This window comes from Hippoglossus stenolepis, chromosome 6, assembly GCF_022539355.2.
Source record: "Hippoglossus stenolepis isolate QCI-W04-F060 chromosome 6, HSTE1.2, whole genome shotgun sequence".
Taxonomy (NCBI): Eukaryota; Metazoa; Chordata; class Actinopteri; order Pleuronectiformes; family Pleuronectidae; genus Hippoglossus; species Hippoglossus stenolepis.
The window spans coordinates 8,142,972-8,163,464 of record NC_061488.1 but is presented as its reverse complement, the minus strand read 5'-3'; the positions used below and the strand labels follow the sequence as shown (position 1 = coordinate 8,163,464).

The 20,493-nt window shown below is 45.1% G+C and overlaps 1 protein-coding gene across 6 annotated transcripts in view; it reads left to right on the top strand.

The window, feature by feature from the left end:
• LOC118110536 (IQ motif and SEC7 domain-containing protein 1) overlaps window positions 1-20,493 on the top strand; it is a 94,002-nt gene that overhangs the window by 50,206 nt on the left and 23,303 nt on the right. Inside the window, exon 1 of one of the 6 annotated variants that reach the window (XM_035158371.2) lies at window positions 2,287-2,419. The exons of 4 other annotated variants lie outside the window; for them this stretch is intronic. In XM_035158371.2, the coding sequence (XP_035014262.1) occupies window positions 2,343-2,419 (77 nt within the window). In that variant the 5' untranslated portion in view covers window positions 2,287-2,342. Of the gene's footprint in view, window positions 1-2,286; window positions 2,420-9,311; window positions 9,456-20,493 lie in introns of those variants that run through there. One more of the 6 variants, XM_035158375.2, reaches the window with a different exon arrangement.

Here is a 20,493-nt window from a genome sequence, read left to right as displayed (position 1 = left end):
GGCGCTCGGCTCTGCACGCTGACAAACCGGCTGACTGAAGGAGACATTACTCAGGGGTGTGTGTGAGCTGGTTGAGCCATTATCGATTTACTTAGAGCGAGTTGGGCTTCGGCTGCAGTTATTTGGCAGAAACACTCGGTTAAGCAACTTGCCACTTGGAATGATCTCGTTTGTGTCGGTTGTCTGTTTTGCGTTCGGCACGGCCGGAAAGGACGAGATGAGCCGACTCCGATTCATTCATCTCCGTCCCACTGGGACCTTTCACCTTTCACCTACTGTATAATCTATGCCTGTTTACTGAGTCTAGCAGCGTCGCCGCTCTCACACCAAATTTAGCATTTGGAGTTTATGAATCTTTAATGTGTTTGGGGATTTAGTCTCATTCTCACTCGTCAGTCACGTTATCAGATTTTAACGACTGTCTGTGACACTTCAAAGTGGGAATCAGAGGATGCTGAACATGTTATATAGAACATTTATTATATATATCACAGCTGGAAGAGCTTTTGTTCCCTTTGCTTTGAATGCAACATAACAGAGGTGTCAGCAGTGACAGCTCCTAGGTATGTTAAGAAGGTTCCCCCTCCTCTGTCACACTGTGTGTAAATTACTCACCCCCATCCCCCCTGCTGCTGTGGTGAGCCCATAAAACAAACTCATGTTTTTTAACTGCCTATCACCACACAGATATGTGACACACACACACACACACACACACACACACACACACACACACACACACACACACACACACACACACACACACACACACACACACACACACACAACCATAATCTGTTGAAGATGTAAATAAATGTGCAGAGATTGATTGGATTCAATAAATTATTTGGATGATCTTTTATCTGATGCTCTACAATCTCACGTGTACTTCAGCTTCTTATGACTCTAGTGCTTCAGATTTATGTTCCTCTTATACAACATTATATAGATAGCATTTTTTTAAAAGTTGCCCATAAAAGAGCTTCAGTATTTTTCCTCCACCAGAAAGACTTCACCGGTTGTATCCGCAGATGTTTTCATGTGTGAACCAGAAGCGAGGATCCGTGAAAATCAAGCGGCGCCCGCCTTCTGTCACAGTTCTATATGCGAGTGCGTGTGCACATATTTAAACACGGTTTGTCGTGATAAGCATTTGCATTCTGAACGTGCAGGCTACAGTATGTCCGCGACCCATTAATAATGCATCACCTATTTAGCTGGCAACTCCCCTTTGATCACAGGCTTCAGGGAATCCCCACAGCTACCGGTGCTAGCTCAGTGCCGAATGAATATGGTGTCATCCTCTTTATTCAGATTATTTTTTGAGTATTTCAATCAAATCAAACTTCAAAAGGCACATTGTCCGCTTAGTTTTAAATAATTAACTTAATCTTTTTCTAACCGCTCGACCTTTAGAATTTTTTAGGTCAGTTGTTTTTGTTTTTTTCCCGTGTGACTGTGACCAACTCATCTTGTCTCGTGGAGTCACTGGAATATCCTGGTCATTGGGTGTAACTCATTACATTGCTCTGGCTTCAGTGTAACATATTCTTCTTGTATCCCAGGACTGAGAAGTGCCTTGTTAGAAACGAGGTCGGTGAAGTAACTCAAAACGGCCTCTCCCAGCTGCTGAACTGGGGTTCACCCTCCCTCCTGCGTGGCCTTCCCATTGAGAGCAGTGTGATTGTTGGACGTGGGCCCGAGTATTACCATACACACACACACACACACGGGTGGGGGGGGGACTGAACGCTCTCTCAGGCTCTTCCTATCTATCTCTATCACTCTCTTTCTCCCTCTCTCTGCTGTGTTTTTTTTTTTTTAAGTCACTTTGACATGAATAAGCACACACATCAAACACACAACTTAGGCCCTGCCCATGAGCACTGGGGAGCGTGCATCATGGGAGCACCAGATGAGTGAAAGATCGCATTGGACGGCACAAAAAGGAACAAAAAGGAAGGGGTGTCTGCGGAGAGGAGAGCGAGAGAGAGAGAACTGTGGGTGGAGATCTTTTGTTAAGAAGAGGGATGATTTTTCTTCTGCTATACATACTGGGCCTTTACCTTACTTGGTCATCAGGCGGCTTGCTGGAGCAGCAACTCTGAGCCCAACATAAACTCGGGCACAGACAGAGTAACTTTAGCAGCGAAAGAATGAACTTCTCTGTGGCTTTTCTATGGAAAGTGAAGGATGTGGGGTGTAATTTGTGGTTGAGCAGGGAGTGAGCACAGACTGTACTTCTTCTGGTTCGTTTAAAGGGGGAGTCGCCGCAGTTTTGTGTTTTTAAAACTTTTTTTTTTTTTAACTTCTCTTCGGTGCCATGTGCACTTTTTTCGGGCATGTCAGATGCCTCCAGTGATGTCACTGCCGTGTGGAATGCGATGTGGAAGTACTGCATTACCAGCCGAACTATAAGGTAGGAGACCATCTGGCAGAAAGCAGCTCGCAGTGTAAGTGGCGGTTGTCTTTTTCGACTGACCGCAGCAGTCTGTGCAGATATTTCTGACGTCTGACTGATCAAATAACATTCCTGTCTATATGCTCGGGCCTGGTGGTTTCCTCTCTGGAACCATGGAAATATATTATCACGAGTCCACAGCTCCACAGCCCAGACGGGCGACAAGAAAATACATTTTCAAGGTCTTTTCGGGGCAATCTGCTTTATCAAGGACAAGTCTTTGCTATTAAAGACTTAAGAAGAATTGCTCCATTCTTTTTCTCATCTTCTTTAAGCCGTAGTATCATCTAATCGTCCCTTTGAGGACTACAGCAAATACTGTATGTCCTTTGACATAAAGTATTTAAATCTCTTTGTGAATGAACACAGAAACTTTCACAAAGATAACATTATGCACAAGAGATCTTTCTTTTTTATATTAGCCCATATAACTATAATCCATAGTCCATAGTCCTGTTCATTTTATCTTAGGCGTCTGAGCTGATTATGAACATTCAGCCTGAACAGCATGTACTCATCTCTTTTCTGACTGTCAGACAATGTTGGCTTTTATATAAACTGTCTACTTACTTACTGCAAAACAAATATGTTGGTCAGCAACAAAAACATATAAACCTTCTAATGAATATACAATATTTTTACAAAAGACATTTAACATTTTGAGGCCGGTACCAATAAAGATATTATCATCGAAAATCGGATCAAATGTAAATTGGCCAGGATTTTGTTTTGTTTTACTCTAAAGAAATGATCATTGACTTGGGGATTTCTTTCCTGATGCTGATTCCATTATCTCATCTCAAAGACCTTGTTCTGCCAAATCCATTCTTTGGCAAATCCAGATTGATTTTAAGAAAGTAAGCAAGATTGTTTTAGATTGAACCCAAACCACATGTGATTTCAATCAGACCCTTTGAAGATGTGTCTCAGTGTGGACGCTCGGCTGCTCAAATTGGATTTCAATGTGTCTGAATCACTTGCAAATCCACAGTGATGCTTTAGCTATATAGCTACGTTACTACAGCCACTCATGCAGATTAGTTGGTATGATCTGTAATGCCAGTAAAGGCCTGTGTGACAGATCTGGCAGATTCAATCTGTACATCCCTAAATGTAAAGAAACATTTTTGATAATGGTCCTTTAATCAGAGTCGTTTCATTTAATTCTGTGCTGGTTTCTTCCTGCGATGCTAATAGCAGTTGAAACCATCAAGACGATCCTTCTTTACTCCCTGATCCTCCCATCCCCTGATGTTTCTTCTTTTACATCCCACCCCCTCTTTTTCCACCATCCTGACGAGACATGGTCAAAGAAAACACATCAAATGACCCCAAAGAAAAGCCACAGGAAACACAGATGGAACTAGTATGGAACTCAGAGAGCTCATAACTCCACCAAGGCCCAACAGTCCCCTTATGAAACCACATTTAAATTCACTCAGATCTGGGTTTTTATTTGGATCTGCACCAAATTGCTCACAGTCATAAATATTAGTCCCCTTAATATACCCGATTATATTTTTTTCGTATCCTCTGAGAAATCAATGAAAATGTTACAAAGTTAGTAGCTTCTTCCCCGACCCGTTCCACATTCTACCACCAAGTTTCGTGGTAATCGGCCTCTGTAGTTTTTGTTTACAAACAAACAAACAAACCAACCAACAAATGCACAGACGTTTCCCGATGTTATTAACCCACCCACTCTTCTCTTGAATGAAAGGGTTAATGCTATAACCTGTTTAAATATGAGAAGAGGGAATGTACATCTGCCCAGGACAGGAATCCTTAAGCAGTGACACCATAGACATGAGGGTAAATCTGATCTGTCGCTGGTTCTGTGTCAGAGAGTGGGACGACGAGGGCATCACTTATTTAATGTGTCTGGCTCTGGAGCTCGTCACTGGTGCCTGTTTGTCCCACGGTGGATATCCATGGGACGGAGCGCCGCAGAGCCTAATATGAATGAACCGGTTTGACATCACCTCCAGGTTAAACGGCTCCAGCAGGACGGCGTCGGCCCTGAACCGGACCTACCGCGCTGCACAGAGAGTAGGTGACACTGCATCCTGTCCGTAGATGAGACAAGAGCCGGCTCTGACCCCTCTGTGGGTCCCCTGCTTTGGTTACATTGACTGTATGACAAGTGAGGTCTCGTAGGCAGGAAATACTTGTAATGGAAAAGTAGCAACCGGCCAAAACGAGCCTGCAGTTCCACTGTGGTGAGTGAAAAAAAAACAAAACTCTCCAGGGTGGAAAAGCTTAGACGTGTCTCGGATTGAAGCCGTATTCTGGTCGGAGATGTGTGGACGGTGGAGATGAGAGGAGGCTGTTATAACTCTCCAGTTGCAGTTAACCGGAACAACTGGTTCTCGGGTTTCCAGAATTGGTGCGACATTTATAATGCAGTTACTTTTTCTTGGTTTTACGGAGGTGGAAACTGTAGCGCTGAACCAAAATGTAGTTAAGTCACCTAATCTAGTCACTTATTTGTGTGTTCAACCAGTGGAAAACAGGTTTGCACTGCAACAAGCTGCGTCTTGTGGCTTTTTCCATGCACGGGCTGACTTTCACAGAGCAGTACATCATTATGGGTGTTTTATTTCCATCCTTTTGTGTCTGTGACCACAAAAAGAACTTGGTGCATCGCTGTGCAGGGTTAGATGACGCGTAGTTCACTTTATTTGTGCAGCCTTTTTATGATCTGTTCTTAAGTTGCAGCCCCGTGTCCGCACACCTCTGAATAATTGATACCAATGTTTCTCCCAGATGGACATCAGCATTGTGAGAGAGAGAGGATAGTTTTTCTCTTCTTCACATAACCTTTTTTTCCCCTCTAATAGTTTGGTCCATTTTGCTATATTGAGAGGAAATTTGAACATGACATTAATAAATGGTGCTGCCGTGCTGCGGGCCGCTCGCAGGGAAAGAGCTTGAGAACAAACTTCGCCCTCCTCCTGCTGCAGGGTTGCAACATCATGGGAGAATGTGTTTGGGAACATTCTGCCTCTGCTGCAGTATACCCACATCACTCGGGTTAAGCTGTACAGCTTTAAAAGCGCTAATCATCTGAGGAGGCATGTTTGTTTACTCTATTGCTCAAGAATGCCACCCTGTAGAGAGGCTGCTTTTCATGTTCCGTGTGTTTACCGAGGTGTCTGATCGGGGCAAAGGCCCACAGAGCAAATACAAATGCATGTTAGGAATTTTTTATTACAGCGAGGCCGGAATCCGTGTTGCCTCGGCTGTGCTCTTTGTGATCAGTGGGGGGGGGGTGTGGGAGCTCAGAGGGAAACAAGCGCTGTTTCTTTTTTTTAGCTGTTTCTCCTCTTTTTGATGACATATTCCTTTGCCTCTCTTCACAGCGCCTGCCTGGAGAATAATGAGGGTGTGTGCTGCATTAACTTATGTAATGGCGAGCGAGAGGAGGGGTGGGATGGTGGGGCAGCGAGGGAGGAGGTTTGGGGGGGGGGGAGTGATGAGCTCATGCTGGTGCACTGCAGCTTCTTGCATACACGCTCTGCACATTGTGGTCTGTTGTGCCGTGTACACACACTCGTGCACATGCACAGATGAATATGCAAAGTTTCTGTGCTGATTCACATACAGTCATGTGTGCACATGCAAACACGGGATAAGCGAGAGCAGCTCGCGATTGGCTGATCAGAATAGGGTTTAGTTCTGCTGCAGAATTTGGAGGCTGGCATGCACGTCTTCATATCCCCATCACTCATCTCTCTCTGGGCTCAGAATGGGCCTTTACCTGCGCTGCTGTAGGTGCTGACACTTTTCTGTGACAAAGCAAACATTCATTATCCAGAGTGCGTTTTGATTTATGTCAGAAATTAGCGAGGCGGAATGGGGGTCAGGGGATTGGGCAGCTGATAATGGCACAACAGAGCATGTACTCTGCAGAACAGAGTGGTCCCTGTGGGGGCTTTCAGCTCCGTCATAGCCTGCGATGAACAGGTGAATGAACGGATAAAATACTGGTGCTGGCAGAGGACGATTCATCAGAGAGCCATTGTCTCAAGATCTGTGAAACTGATTTCATAAACACAGGGATTGTTAGTTGCACATCAACAACTCGAAAGCAGAAATTTCACACATTCCCATCAGTTATTATTTAATCATCAGCTGATTTGTTTTGCGAGCATTGTGTGGGCGCAGGCGTGTGAAATGAACATGTGTCCCTGCGTGAGGGAAATAAGCATGCTGTCCTGGAGGCTGGTTCTGTGGCTGGTAAACAGTCATTAAAGTTAAATGTTTATCCTGATTGGACTAATTGCTCCGGGCTGTGAGTGTAAATGCAGGCCCGTGCTTTTTGCACATACCAAAGCATCTATATCTTCTTACGGTGCGGACAGTGCATGTTTTTTTTCTGTCAGCCCTGGCCGTTGCCTTGACAACTAGCCTCAAAGATCTGTGCACGTGCGTGCAATTGCGATAAATCCCACTTTCAGTCTATGAGGAGCACGTCCACAGAGACACATCTAATGCCTCTATCACTCAGGTTCTCAGCTTTCCAGGGCTGTAATTTATCTAATGACTGAAAATTAATCAGTTCTGCACACAAGCTGAATTATTGATATAATCATCATTATTACTACTGATTTTATGGGATAGTGGGGAAAAAGATGTGTTTTGAACTTTAAGTGTCGGGACCTATTACCCAGACTGCAGTTCGATGTCTTTCAAAACAAGGGGCCACTCAAGGCTGAAACTGAAGCGTCATCACCGTCTCTGACGAATGAGACTGAGAGATCAAACCTGTCTCGTCATTCATACCAAACATGTCCGCCTGCAGCTTAAATGAGTTCCCTCGGGAGCCGCAGAATAAAGTTCCTCTCCCTCTCCCCATCTGCAGCCCTCGCTCTCATTCCTCTCTCTCTCTCTTTCCACATTCCCTCCCTGTTTTTTTACGACAATAACCCTCCCACCGCTGCTCCACTTTACACCAACTTGTTTCCTTGCCCATCTTGATGAAGATATGTGGGAGTCTTTTGATCAGTGGTATGAGCCTAAACCCCCTGCATCAGTCCCCGTCTTCAGCGTTGACTGCATGCCACCGCCATCTGTTGGTGGAGAGCGGTCTGGGCAGAGAACAGCCTCAGGGTCTGAGAGAATCTCCTGTGAGTGCTTGACAGAGGTCTTATATTGATCTGCCTCCCACTGTGTGGCTGCATGTCTGCCTGGTTAATGGCCACGGAGCCAATGATCCGGGGCAGTCCACCGTGAGTGAGTCAAGGGCAGAGAGCGAGGAAATTTAACAACGGGAGATATTTTCAGTCAAAACTAAACGAGCGGCCCTGAATTTCACCGTGGTCCACTGGTGAGCACAGTGAAGACAAATGAAGGCAGATGGGGGCTTTTTTCCGTCGTCTCCCACAGAAGCTGCTGCAGCCTCCTACTCTGTTTCTCTGGCTTCTCTCCCAGATAAACTGCTGTAGACGTTAACATGGCGAGGTTTACTCAACATGGCCAATTAAGACATGATTCTACCCGGACTCTGTGTTGTAGATGTACAAAAATACAGAGCAACACAGTCTGCAGCTCACAGGAAGCCACACCAACAAGTGAGGGATCATTTCTGAGAATTTCTGCCCGTTTCTCCTTTTTTAAATTCTTTTATTGACATGTTTTTGCGAGCTAAGGCCGACTGGACTGAACTGGCCTGAGCAGGATCCAGAAAGGCAGGACACACAGAGAGGTGGATGTTTGCAGATCAGTGAACTCGGTGTCAGCTCCCTCGGCTTGTTGTGCCACACGGAGGTTTCTCTTCCCGAATCAGAAGGATGTGGTTTCACTTTTACACATTCAACTTAAAGCAACTCTACTACTTTAACCGAGCAACAGCGCCCCCTGCAGCCACACATGGTGTTAATTCTGCTGAATGAATGTTGCTGAATATTGGAGATAAAGAGGTTTTTAATGACTTCTCAAGTCTTTTTTTATTGATCTACAGCATTACTCTTGAATCTGCTATGTCATTTTTACTGGGCAACAGCTCCCTCTGCAGCCATATATGGTGATTAATTGTGTTGGGCTTCATGGTCCCACTCACTGAAGTGAATCACGACTAAACTGTGGATATTACCCATGATCCCTTTCTCCCTCAACCAGAAGAGCTGCTGCTGTGACAAATGCACCAAACTCTGTTCAGAATTCTTCATATTTTGAAAGTTTCCCCGATGAATATTGTAGATAGATGCTGGTTTTTAATGACCTCTACGTCTTTTTGACTGATTTACAGTTCGGCATTACTCTTGAACTTGCTGGATTTGATTCTGGCTGCATCTCTCAGTCCGTTCCACATAGGAGCGGAAATGACAAACAAGTTGCATAGTGTTGCTTTAATATGAAAAGCGCTGCCATTTCCCTTCATATTTTAAGAGATTTCATTGTTAGATGACTTGTTATCTTCCCTACATTTTGGTCTGTGCTCATGCAGGCAGGCTGTCTGAGGTTGTGTTCTAGTTGAGAGCTCAGATTTCCCCTTCAGCCTCGCCATGTGTCCTGAGGAGGGAGGAAATAAAAAAACAACAACCGGTGACCTTGCAGAGCCGCAATACACAGTGTCCCCCACTGAACCACAGCCATCAACACAGCAGCTGAATAAATGACCACAGACCAGTCTGGAGGCATGTTGGGGGGTGGGGGGGTGGGTGGATGAGAGGACAGCTGATGGTAAGAAGAAGAAAAACAAGAGGGAGATGGAGAAATAAAGAAAGAGGTTGAAAGAAGAGTGAGGGTCAGAGTGTGAGCGAGGCAGGGGGAGGGCACTGTGCGTGGGGAGAACCTCCTCTTTTCATCGACGTTCAGGGGGAATGTGCTGATTAGTGGAGAGTAAATCAGTCAGATGGAGGGTTCCCAGTCTCCTGTGCCCGACAGAGCCGCTCTCCAGTAACCACAGTCCTCTCTGCACGGAGCTGCAGCAGTTTGTCATCAGAGCCAGCATCGTGTCACTTAGGGCCGACCCGGGGACAGATGTGAGGAGGTAGGTGGGCTCTACTCTGAAGGTGTGTGTGTGTGTGTGTGTTTAGCAGATACAGCACCTGGTTTGCATGCATCACAATACTGCAGAATTACTAGAAGGAGAAGAATTTACTAGAAGGTTTGATATTCTCCACCGACAAGGAGGTTATGTTTTCACCCCTGTCCCTTGGTTTGATTGTTTCTAAGCAAGATTACACACTTGTCAGATTTCCATGAAACTTAGTGGCAGGATGCTGTGTGGATCAGGGACGAACCCAGAAGGTTTTGGTGCAGATCTTGATCAGTAGACATATCGAGGACTTTTATAGTCCTCGATGTTTTCCCCGGGAAGAATTCATAGATCTTGATTAAAAAAAAAAGTAAAACATATTTAGGGAACTGAGGAGTGTGTGAAATTTGGTGCAGCTTGATTGAATTTAAGGGGAGTGTCCTCTACTGAGTGCCATTCTACTTTCTGTGACAAGAAAATGTTCAAATATCCTCAAATGTCCTCGTATTCTCCTTTCCTATGGTTGTATGTCAATGTAAACTGATTTCCTTTAGTCTACATTTAGTTGGACGTGGAAGTGTTTTCATATCTGTGATCAAAATGCATCTTTATCATATTGCAACATACATTTCAGCAAGCGTGTGTGATTTACAAGCTGCTGCACTGTTACCTCTGAGCTCCTGCAGGTTGTTGAGCTCCCAGCTCCTCTCTGCTTCATGTTCCTCCGAACATGACCAAGCCCCCATTTCCAATGACAGCATGTTTATGATTCACGGCACATTCCTGCCGATCGCCCTCTCGCTCACGTCTACAAACAGGACCTCCGATGATCTGTTTGTTCATGAAGAGCTCGTGTGTTCCCTCCACTCGGACCCACTCTCATTAGACCTGTTAGCAGAATGGACGGCCCAGTGAGGCCATCATTAGAGCCCATTAGATGCACAGAGCGTGAGGCGGCTTCTCCCTCATCAGTCATACTGTACGTGAGAATGGAAGTCAGAGAATAGAGGGAGGCACTGTGCTGAATGCATGCACAGTTTGCAATCTGTTTACATCACATGCAGCTCAGCCCTTCTTCTCTATCCCTCCCTCTGTTCTCTTCTGTCACCCCACCTCCTCCTTATGTCCTCTTTGTCTGTTCTATGTTTACATCCCCATCACGCCACACGTGATCTTGTTGTCCTGGTGCAGGACGTTGCTCAGTTACTTTACCTGCTGCGTCAAATAAAAGGCAGAATTCCCCTCTGGGATCATTGAGCACAGGCAGCAGTGAATCTCGATAGCTTTTTATTACCCAGGATTCCTTGGTGTTTCATCATTAAACGGCGAATCCGACGGCTTCTCTCTGTTCATTACGCAGTGTGCTTCCATATGGGAAACAGTTAAAATAAGGTCCCGGGGCTGCTTTAAAATGATGCTGAGGAGCAAGGATCTCCCGAAAGCGTCTTCACTTTACTGGGAGCAGATGCTTTACGTGGCTGAGCAGGAGGTCCAGCAGAGAAAAAAAGTGAACCCGTCACACACATGAAGAGATTACACAAGGAAAAGGATCTCTTCCTGTTATCAGTGTTGGTTTGAGGATGTCGCTGAGCTGCTGACTCACCACGTCCCTCCCTGGGAAACTGCTCCTTCCAGCTGTCACTGCAAAATCCTCGGTTGTATGTCGTACAGTTTGCTTAAGGTCTATTCCAGGAAGTTCAGGCTTTCATAGACTGTTTGACCTTTTAACCACACACCTAAAATGGATTACTATAGGCTCAACGTGGATTTGATGTCAACTCAAACTAGCAAACTTTTAGAATAAGGCAAACCTGCATGCAGAGGCCCAACAATCCCCCTCAATTTACATCACGATGCACCAAATTTCACATACGGTCATAGATATCAGTCTCCTTAATATGGCTGATTGTTTTCATCAAGATCCATGAATTATTTCCTTGGAAATTGGTGAAAAAGTAAAAAAAAGTCACCCAGTTCTTTCTTGGCCCATTTACCAACCCTTCACCAAGTTTCGTGGTAATCAGTTCCATAGATTTTAAATAATCCTGCTGACAAACAATGGTATTTTTTGTATACAAACAAACAAACAGACGGGCAAAGACGTAACCTCCTTGGAAGAGCTAAATATCCTCTTTCCAGACAGTTACTTACTTCACCTAAGTTCTCCCAAGGCCAATAAATCAAAGTGAAGAACGCCCAGAACTCAAACTGTAACTTGGCTGGAGAAGCAGCTTGAGGAAACAGCCTCCACCAAATGAGAAAACATTCTCATACGGCCCGTGTTGATCTTTGTGTCAGTCGTAGATTACCACACGGGCGTGAGAATTACCCTCTGCTGATACAACCTCCTGCTTTTTTGTTGACACCTGAGGCTGTTCGGGAAGTTCAGTTGATTAAAACGACAGAATCTGGCCGGCGCTCGCTCAATCACCGGAGCCCCCCGAAACCACCGTGTTTAAAAACTACATCTGTCTGCGCCGTCAACTTCTCAGGCAAATCTGAACGGGTCCCAGAAAACGGGGGGGGGTAGAGAAACATCCTCTCTGTCCTCTGATGTTTCCACATCCTCGTCCAAGCCTGTTTATTCTGGAAGTAAATCATACATTAGTGGAAAAAAGCAAGTATCGGTTTCCACTGCTTTTTGAATTTCTCACACTTGTAGCGACTGGACCACTTTCGTTTAAACCTGACATATTGTACTTTGTGATGCGCAGTATGGTCGACTGCGTAAAGGAGCAGTTCGATAACCTGTGGGTTCAGAGCGCTGGGACCAGGGGCCTCTAATAAGTGACTGAGGGGGCGCCAGATCGATGGGTCCTGCAGCCTGCAGGGACCCGGGCTGAGCTTACAGTCAATAAAACAGCAGGGATCCGGTCGAGATTGCAGATAGATTCACTCTGCATTTCAAATCCATTCCTCTCTAATGACTTGTTTTGTTGTATTTTTTTAATTCTCAGTCTCCTCTGGTCAGGTCTGTAGTGTTTCTCCATGTAACTCGCCCCTGAAGGACGTGTGTCGAGTTCCAATTTGTGCCAGAAACCGTCCAATAAGCACGATAATCTAATAATTGGTTGTGGGTGAATTTAATGAAAGCCAAACGACATAAGCTGCTGTCAGGTAGTTTGTCATAGAGAAGGTGAATGAATCCGTGTCACCCCTGTGTAAATAAGCGGAGGTTACGGGAAGGCATTGTGGGAAATGAAACAATAAGCACTGCGCTGCGTGACCCCTGCGTTCTAATGATTTAGCTTGTTATTCTAATCATGTTGTTTTCGCTCTGTAAAGCTTAACGTCCTATACCTCGCCCGCATGAACGGGTCACATGTTGGAATATAAGATCTGCTGACTTGCACCCGCTGGGTCTTGGGGAAATGTGGTATGAATGGAACCTGCACACTCAGGATATCTTGTTCCGACTGGAATATGTCAACATGAATCCATTTCTCAGCGCTCTCGTGACCTGCACAAAAAGCTCCCTCTCCTTCCTTCTGCATTCCTGGGGAAGAGGAATGCAGATCGAGGACGGCAGCGTTATCTCTGGGCTTTTGTTCTGTGATTGATTGCTTCCCAGTTTAAACCCCCCCCCCCCCAAAAAAAATCACAGATAATTTCTGTTTTGTGTCATCGTCAGCCTCCCCAAAAAACGTTGACATGCATGAATTGAGGACATAAACAGGGGGTGCCGGAATCGTAAATTTTTAATTTTTTAATTCTTTCTTTCATTGTTTAGGTTCTTTCAGCCGTGACTTTCAATAAATATTTAAACACAACTGATCAGGTTTTCAGTTTCAGCCGTAAGCTCAGGGTTCTCATCACGTGTAAACTGATCCGGAGTTTTCTGTCCTCTGGTGACTCGGTTCTGAGTGGAGCTTGTTTTTCTGCTTGGATGTGAGGTTTTGAGAAAAAAGGCGGAAAAGAGTCAGTGTTTCCTTTGACAAACGGGATCCTGATGCAGCAGTTACTGACTTTTATTACTGGAAAAAAAAAAAAGTTCCTACTTGATGAACGGTTAATGTCAAATCCATGTAGAATTCATCGTCAGTCTAAGAAAGAAGTGTCTAACCTGAGTAGTCTGATTTCTTTTATTATAATTCTTTTTAAACGAATCACAAGAGAATGAAACGTAAAATTTGTTTTAGCTTCACGCTGAGTTCAATTCAATGATTTTAATGTTGTATTTTAATGTTTTTAAACAGTATTAGTAGATCACGATACTCATAGCTGCCTTCACTTTCCCACATTTCTATTTAGTCCACCACTTTTAGGCATTTTCTCCAGAAATAACAGGACGTTTCCTGCATGATTCGATCACTGTCAGCCTAATGAGGGCCATTAAAGTGAAATACGCTCTGTGCTTTCACCTCCAAGTGGAGCAGGGCCTGAAAGGAAACGTTGAATTTCTTTATGACACTGGAATCACACAGGCTCATGGATTACGTCTGAGGTTTGTGGGTCCCGAGCAGAAATCCACAAACCTAACCTGGCAGAGTTTGACATATTGACACGGCTCATCACTACACGTTAGCCGCCATTGTCCCGTGACTTGTGTTTCTCCTGGAATCAAAGACAGAGAAAGGCAGACGTGAAAGAGGCTGCCTTTATGCACGGTGCCAACACAAACAATGGCTTGTGCCAGTGTAGACAGCCGAGCCGGGAGCCGCTCCTCGGGGCTCAATAGCCGCAGTGTTTCTGCTGCCGGCTTCGGATTCCACGGCGGCACCGCTGCCTCGGCCATGGGAAGGGCGGGCGGAGCCCAGCAAGTAACTGGAGTCGTGACCGTGGCGTCCAGAGCTCGAAGGAAAGCAAAGCCAAGCAAAAATGTGCTGAAGTGATAAGACAGCTGTGTGTGGAGAGGTGAGTCGTGGTATGTACGCCATCGCAGGCTCAACTATTGTAGGAATGTAAAGGTTTGGATCTGTGTTTCCTCCCTTTTATCTGTCTCTCCTCAAACATGATCCCCTTATCTCCCAGTCAGTATATTTTATAGCTGACGGCGCAAGTCTTCCCCATACGATACTTAATGATGATTCACTACTTTAAATTAACAATATGCATTAATTCACGTCGTATTTAGACTTGAATACTCAGCTTGAAACCATTAACATCATTTTCATGCTTAATAAAGCAGCGTGTACAAGATCATCCGCTGTTTATCTGATCACTGGTGCAGTCGACAATAAATGGAATCTGATTGAAACGCCAGTGATTGTTATTATTGTTCCTTCCAGTCAATTTGCTCGTGGCTCCAAATTGATTGCCAGGCACGCACACACACACACACACACACACACACACACACACACACACACACACACACACACACACACACACACACACACACACACACACACACACACACACACACACACACACACACACTTATTTTGGAAACATGTCTGGTTTATGTCAAATGATAGATGTTTATTTTTTTTAATCATAGCGCTGATGGATGACTACTTGAAATCAGCTCTTGAATCAGAGAGACATGATTTTAAAGTGTTTTGCCTCATGTTACACAAATTGGGACTCTCTCTGCTGATTGGTTAGGAACTATAATGCTGTTAGGGAGGTAGATGCTTCAGAAATAATTTAAAATCATCGGAATATAAACATTTTCAAGTTGTGTATTCGAAAACGTGCCAATAAAAAAAAGAAGGAATTTCGGTAAGTGCACAAGCCGATGCGTGTATATTCTTACAAAATCATATATATTTTTTTGCATGACCTAAAATGACCTTAAAATAAGAAATTCTCCAATTTTCAGAACATATCACATACATGAAGTATTTCTACAGTAATCTATATCATCAGTAATAGTGATGTCAGACATGCTATACATGTCTTTGCCGTGCCACATTTCCCTGACACATATAGCACAGGACTTTCTCTGTGTGACTTCAGACAGGTGTGAGTCTGCCACTGCCCCAAATAGCTCATTGCACCAGTCCCCCACCCCACCGCGTCCCAGCAAGGCGTCCCCCTACCAGACAAGGCTGGTGTGTACCATCCTGGTGCAGTGGAGTAGCACAGCCCCCCTCAGCCACGACAAACACATCTGACCTCAGCCGTCCTGAATGAGCTCAGCGTCACATGCCCGCCCCCCCTAGGCCTTGTGTGCACAGACAACGTGAAGTCTCATTTCTAACCAGCGGGTGGCAGTGTCCCTCTGAAAGCCCACTGCAGACTGTACTCTCATCATATAAGGCCTCGGTCAGGGTCTGTTTTGCGCGTCTGGCTGTCGTGTCACGCTCCTGTGACCGCCACAAGTATTTATACCCGCTGTGGCCTTTGTCACATTTGCAGTCTGGGCTGTTCGGAGCTCAAACCACCGAAGACACTTTCTAAATCTTGCACCGCTTTTTTTTTGCAGCTGACCTCAAAATTTAATTCCACTGTCATTGAAAAACTCTGCACATCGATCTGCCACAAAGGAAAAGAGAATGAGATGGAATCAGCAGGGCATTCAGTGGCTGTTTCTTCCATTGGTGTGCACTCTTCCTCTTTGTGCTTTACAGTATTGTTCATCTCTCACACTGAGTGTTTACCAGAGTGTGTCACCTCACATGGGTCTATTTTTAGCCGGGGAGAATTGTGCTGTAGTGTGTTTCCGTGCCAGGGAGAGGGCTATGGTGAAGGGCTTCAGAGAAATATGGTTTCTGGTAATGGAGTGAACAGAAAGGAACCTATTGTAAATGGACAAACTCGGCCCGTTTCTAATAATGGTAACAAAATATGACCTATTTTTTTTATAGAGTGTAAGAGACAGATAGCAGATGCATGTAGTCAGGCCTTTGCAGCCCTGTGGTTCCATAAAATGTATTTTTTTTATAGAACTGCTTACACAGAAACGAGCACACAAACATGTGGGCGAGTTGTTAAGTTAAAGTTTGTTTGGTTTCCATCGTAAGGGTGTCATTTTATCCCTGCGTGTTCCCTGCCCAGGATGGTGGCACTCGATGCCCACACCCAAATTTTGGGGCAGTTTGGAGTCTCCGCCCCACCTGACTTGCATACATCTCCGGAATGTGAGAGGAAACCATTGCAAGCCCACGCAAACACAGAGAGAAGTGAGCAAAGAACTCCACCCAGGAAAGACTGAGGAGCAGACCTGGCTCTTTCTTACTGCGTGAGAGTTACCCCAGGTGACTTAAAGGTTCTGTGTGTGGAATTTAGTGACATCTAGTGGTGACGTTGCACGTTGCAGCTGAATACCCCTCACCTCATCCTCCCCTTCCAAACATAAAAGAGAACCTGTGGTAGCCTTCAGTTGTCATTAAATTTGTCCAGTCTGGGCTTCTGTAAAAAACATGGTGGCCTCCACACAATAATGAAAACATCACTAGGGTTATTTTATATTCAATTAAAAATAATTGAATAAAGATCCCTTTCACCTAAATCTTACACACTAAACCTTTTTATATGGGTTGTTAGTAGAACAAACCTATTACTGCTTAATAATTTCCAGGCAGCTGAATAAAATATTTGCTCAAATCTATAGTTGATAATCCTGGAAAAACCAGCAAGAGCAGGCTCCCAACCCTCCTCCCATTTGTTGTCTCTGTTGTCAAAGCTATGCCCCCAAAACACATGAACACGCGCTGCCTGACAACTGCTAGAAGCCGACTCTCCTGTAACTCGCTCGCTAACTTCTCGTCTCGCCAGCGAATCATTTAGTTTGGTCTGAATGAAATGATTGGTCATTTTCATCACAGTCCTGCGAGGGACACTGATTTTTGTCCTTTTTTTTTCAGACTTTTTTATTGATGGCTATCGGGACGTAGAGAGGATTTCACCTTATAAGATAAAAAGTTACCAACCCCTAGATTAAAATAAAGCTAAAATTGTGATTTTAAAAAGCTTAATATAATAGAGAAAGTGTTGGAAAATGGCTTCTGTGGCAGTGTCCAAAAACAAAATCGGTGACTTCTTGGCTGGCTCTCCAGTTTTTTATTCTAACCTAAGCTAGACTGTCCCCCGGCTGCAGCTTTAAATTAAGTGCACACATGAGAGTGCTATTGATCGTCTCCTCTAACTGTTGACAAGAAAGTAAATGACTGTAATTCCCAAAATGTCAAACTAAAGTTTCTACGCCTTCAGTCTTATAACCAGTCATCCAGTGCTGTTCTATGCTATTCGACATTTTTCGATCCATCGTGCCGCAAACCCCTTTCAGTCAGTGCTGCAGAGATAACAGCGTTTGATGCCCATCAACTACGTTCCTAGTGAGAAGAAAATAGCCCGTTGTGTAAAGAAAAAACATTTAACTTGGTTGAAATAATGTTTTTACTTGTGTCTGAAGTCTGTGTTTTCAGTTTCCATATGTCTGGACCAACAGATTGTCTCGATCTTGATTGGAACTACTTAGTTATGAACGGTAGAACAGAGAAAAGCCTCCCAGCCACCACTTGCCACTGATGAACTTTGATCATTCCCATTGGATCCCACAGGCAACACATCTGCTCCAGCTTTGCTGCCAGGATGTGATGAGCAGATCCTTTAATTACTCTTATTTCAGCTCTATTTATACATCTCTCTGCTGGATCCTTTTTTTCATGCACAGGAATTCTTTTGTTCCTGACAGTTTACAGGGAAAATGTGTTTCTTTTTTCTTTTTTTTCCTCCACAAAGTCCTCTGTGTTCACTAAGCTAACCCGGGCCACTACATCTCATTTACTATTCTGTTGTATCAAACTATGACATCAGCCCGCTCTAATTGTTTCCAGACCAGGCGAGGACCCAGTTTTTGTTTTATTTTCCATTTCTTAGCGCAGGTCTCAGTTGCTCAGCAGATAATGAAAAACGGTGCATGATGTCATGTAGACGGACGGAGCACTCGGCGCCAAAATCTTGTGACCAACTTTCCAGGAAGCGTTCACTTCTCCCACTCCCCTCGTCGTTTCCTTTGCTGTCTTTCCCTCCGACTCTGTCTTTTATCTTTCTATTTTGCAAAGGGGAAAATCCAAGTTTCCTTTGTTCCCCTGATAATATTGCGGGATTGCACCTGATAAAGGCTCTTGTGTGCGGACGCCTCTTTGGTCTCGTCCCAAGTGAAATAATGTACGTGACTTTCTCTATGCTGAAAACTACGGGGAAGAGGAAGACAGGGGGAGGCACGCAGACTAAACTAAGGGGAGGTGGGGAGGGGTGGTCGAGCATAGGAGCTGAAACTCGGAGAAACCATATGTATTGAGTTGAAGAAATGGCATTTTATGAGCAGAGAGTGGGCCTCTGCCTGGAATTCTCAATGACATCATTCTGGAGCCGAGCGCCGTGCAGCCAGGATTCGGGAGATGGAGTGGGCCTGCGCTCAGCCAAGGCGACTGTACACTGGGTCGTAACACCGGAGGAGGAATAGCGAGACTCTGAGGCAGGCAGACGGAGATAATTACACAGGCTTGTTAAGCGCCTCTGAGTTTGTGAAAAGTTTCGCAGCTCCGCTTTATACCTGGAATCCGTCTAATTTGATCAGTTCAGCAAAGCTACCCTTGACGCTTATGCTAAAGCGGCTCCTGAGCCTCATACTAAAAACAATCACATGGCATTCAGGGGGTCACGTGTTGATCTTCAAAATGAGAAAAGCAATTACTTCATATCTCACTCCCACACAAATAAACTCTAGTTAGACTCTCCCTGAGGCCTGCCACCAAGACAAAGTGATAGAATAACGAGGATGCCAGTTTTATTGGAGAAGGAGTGTCTTAAATGGCTTTTGGCTGCCTTATTTATTTATTTTTTATTTCTGTTTGTTGTGTTTACTGGCACTCAGGAATAAATGGATTTCGGGTGAGAGTGGAGCGATCGCGTGATAGTCGAGCTCTGTAAGTTGAGTCAAGTGTCTGCAGCTCCGCAACGCATTAGCAGCTGTAGTCACCAGAGTCCAGGGCCAAGGTCTCTGAACTGAAATAGATCGGCTGGCCGGTCACTATGTCTGCCTCGCTGCACGTAACGATTCTGCCTGAGTCACACACGGCAAGTAATTCCGTGCACGTCCCCTGCTGTGATTCGGGGCACATGTTAAGACGATAACCGTGTGCAGACGTTTGCCTTTTTTTAGCTACTCGTTCTTTTTTCTGCTTTGTCTCTCATTCCGCGTCGTTCGTTTGAAGGCTCAGATGAAAACCGTCCAGAGAAGGTGATCATTTTAAAGGGTTCAGGCCTGTAATTAGAGGACATCCACGTCTCCCTGGTGGGACTGGTGTGTATGTGTGGGTGTGCGTGTGTGTAAATGATTGGTGTCCCTGTAAACCGGCTCCATGTGGGAGCCATTCTCCTCTGCTTCCTGTGCCTGTTGTCATTAGATAGAAAATACCTTTGACTTGGGGGCAGTTTACCCCAACCCCCTTCTCTCAGAGGGGTGATTAGTCTCTGGCCTGTCGGAGCAACAACGCTGTGAAGTCCCGAGACGGCGGCGCAGTCCACCCGGGGTCCGCTGCAGCCGTGAAGTGGGATGATGGGAGTGTGCGGCGGGTGAGCTCGGCGGTCACGGTATAACACGGGTGGCATTCTGGCACCATGACATTATCCACGAAATAAAACAAAGCTGATTTGAGGGAGGTTGAAAATAAGAGAGGGCGAGAGGAGAACAACCCTTCAACACTGCCATGTTTTTTCTGCTGCAGAATCCTCTCTGCTTCTTTTCTTAGATTCCATCTTGACAGTCACTGCTCGGGCCCTGAAAGGCTCTATTATTAGAGGTGCTCGCTCGTATTTGCCTTCCCTGCCCACTAAGTCATTCCTCCTCTGTGTATAAAAGGCAAACAAAAGGTACCTCTGACATTCAAACACTCCCAAAACCCTGTCTCCTGCAGCTTTATCTCCTCTTCACGCCACATTCTCCTCTCACTTTCTCCTCATTTATCTCCTCTATACCTGTACATGCCGGACTGGATGAGGCCGTCACTCTCTCCCCCACCTCCCTCCTGTCCATGCTCTTATCTCTCATTCCCTCCCCATCCACTCATTTTCATGTTTTCACATTCTCTGATGAAAAGCCAGAAAAATCCCATTTTCTCTCTGACTCCGGGGTCATTTGAGCGTCCCCTTCTTTGCA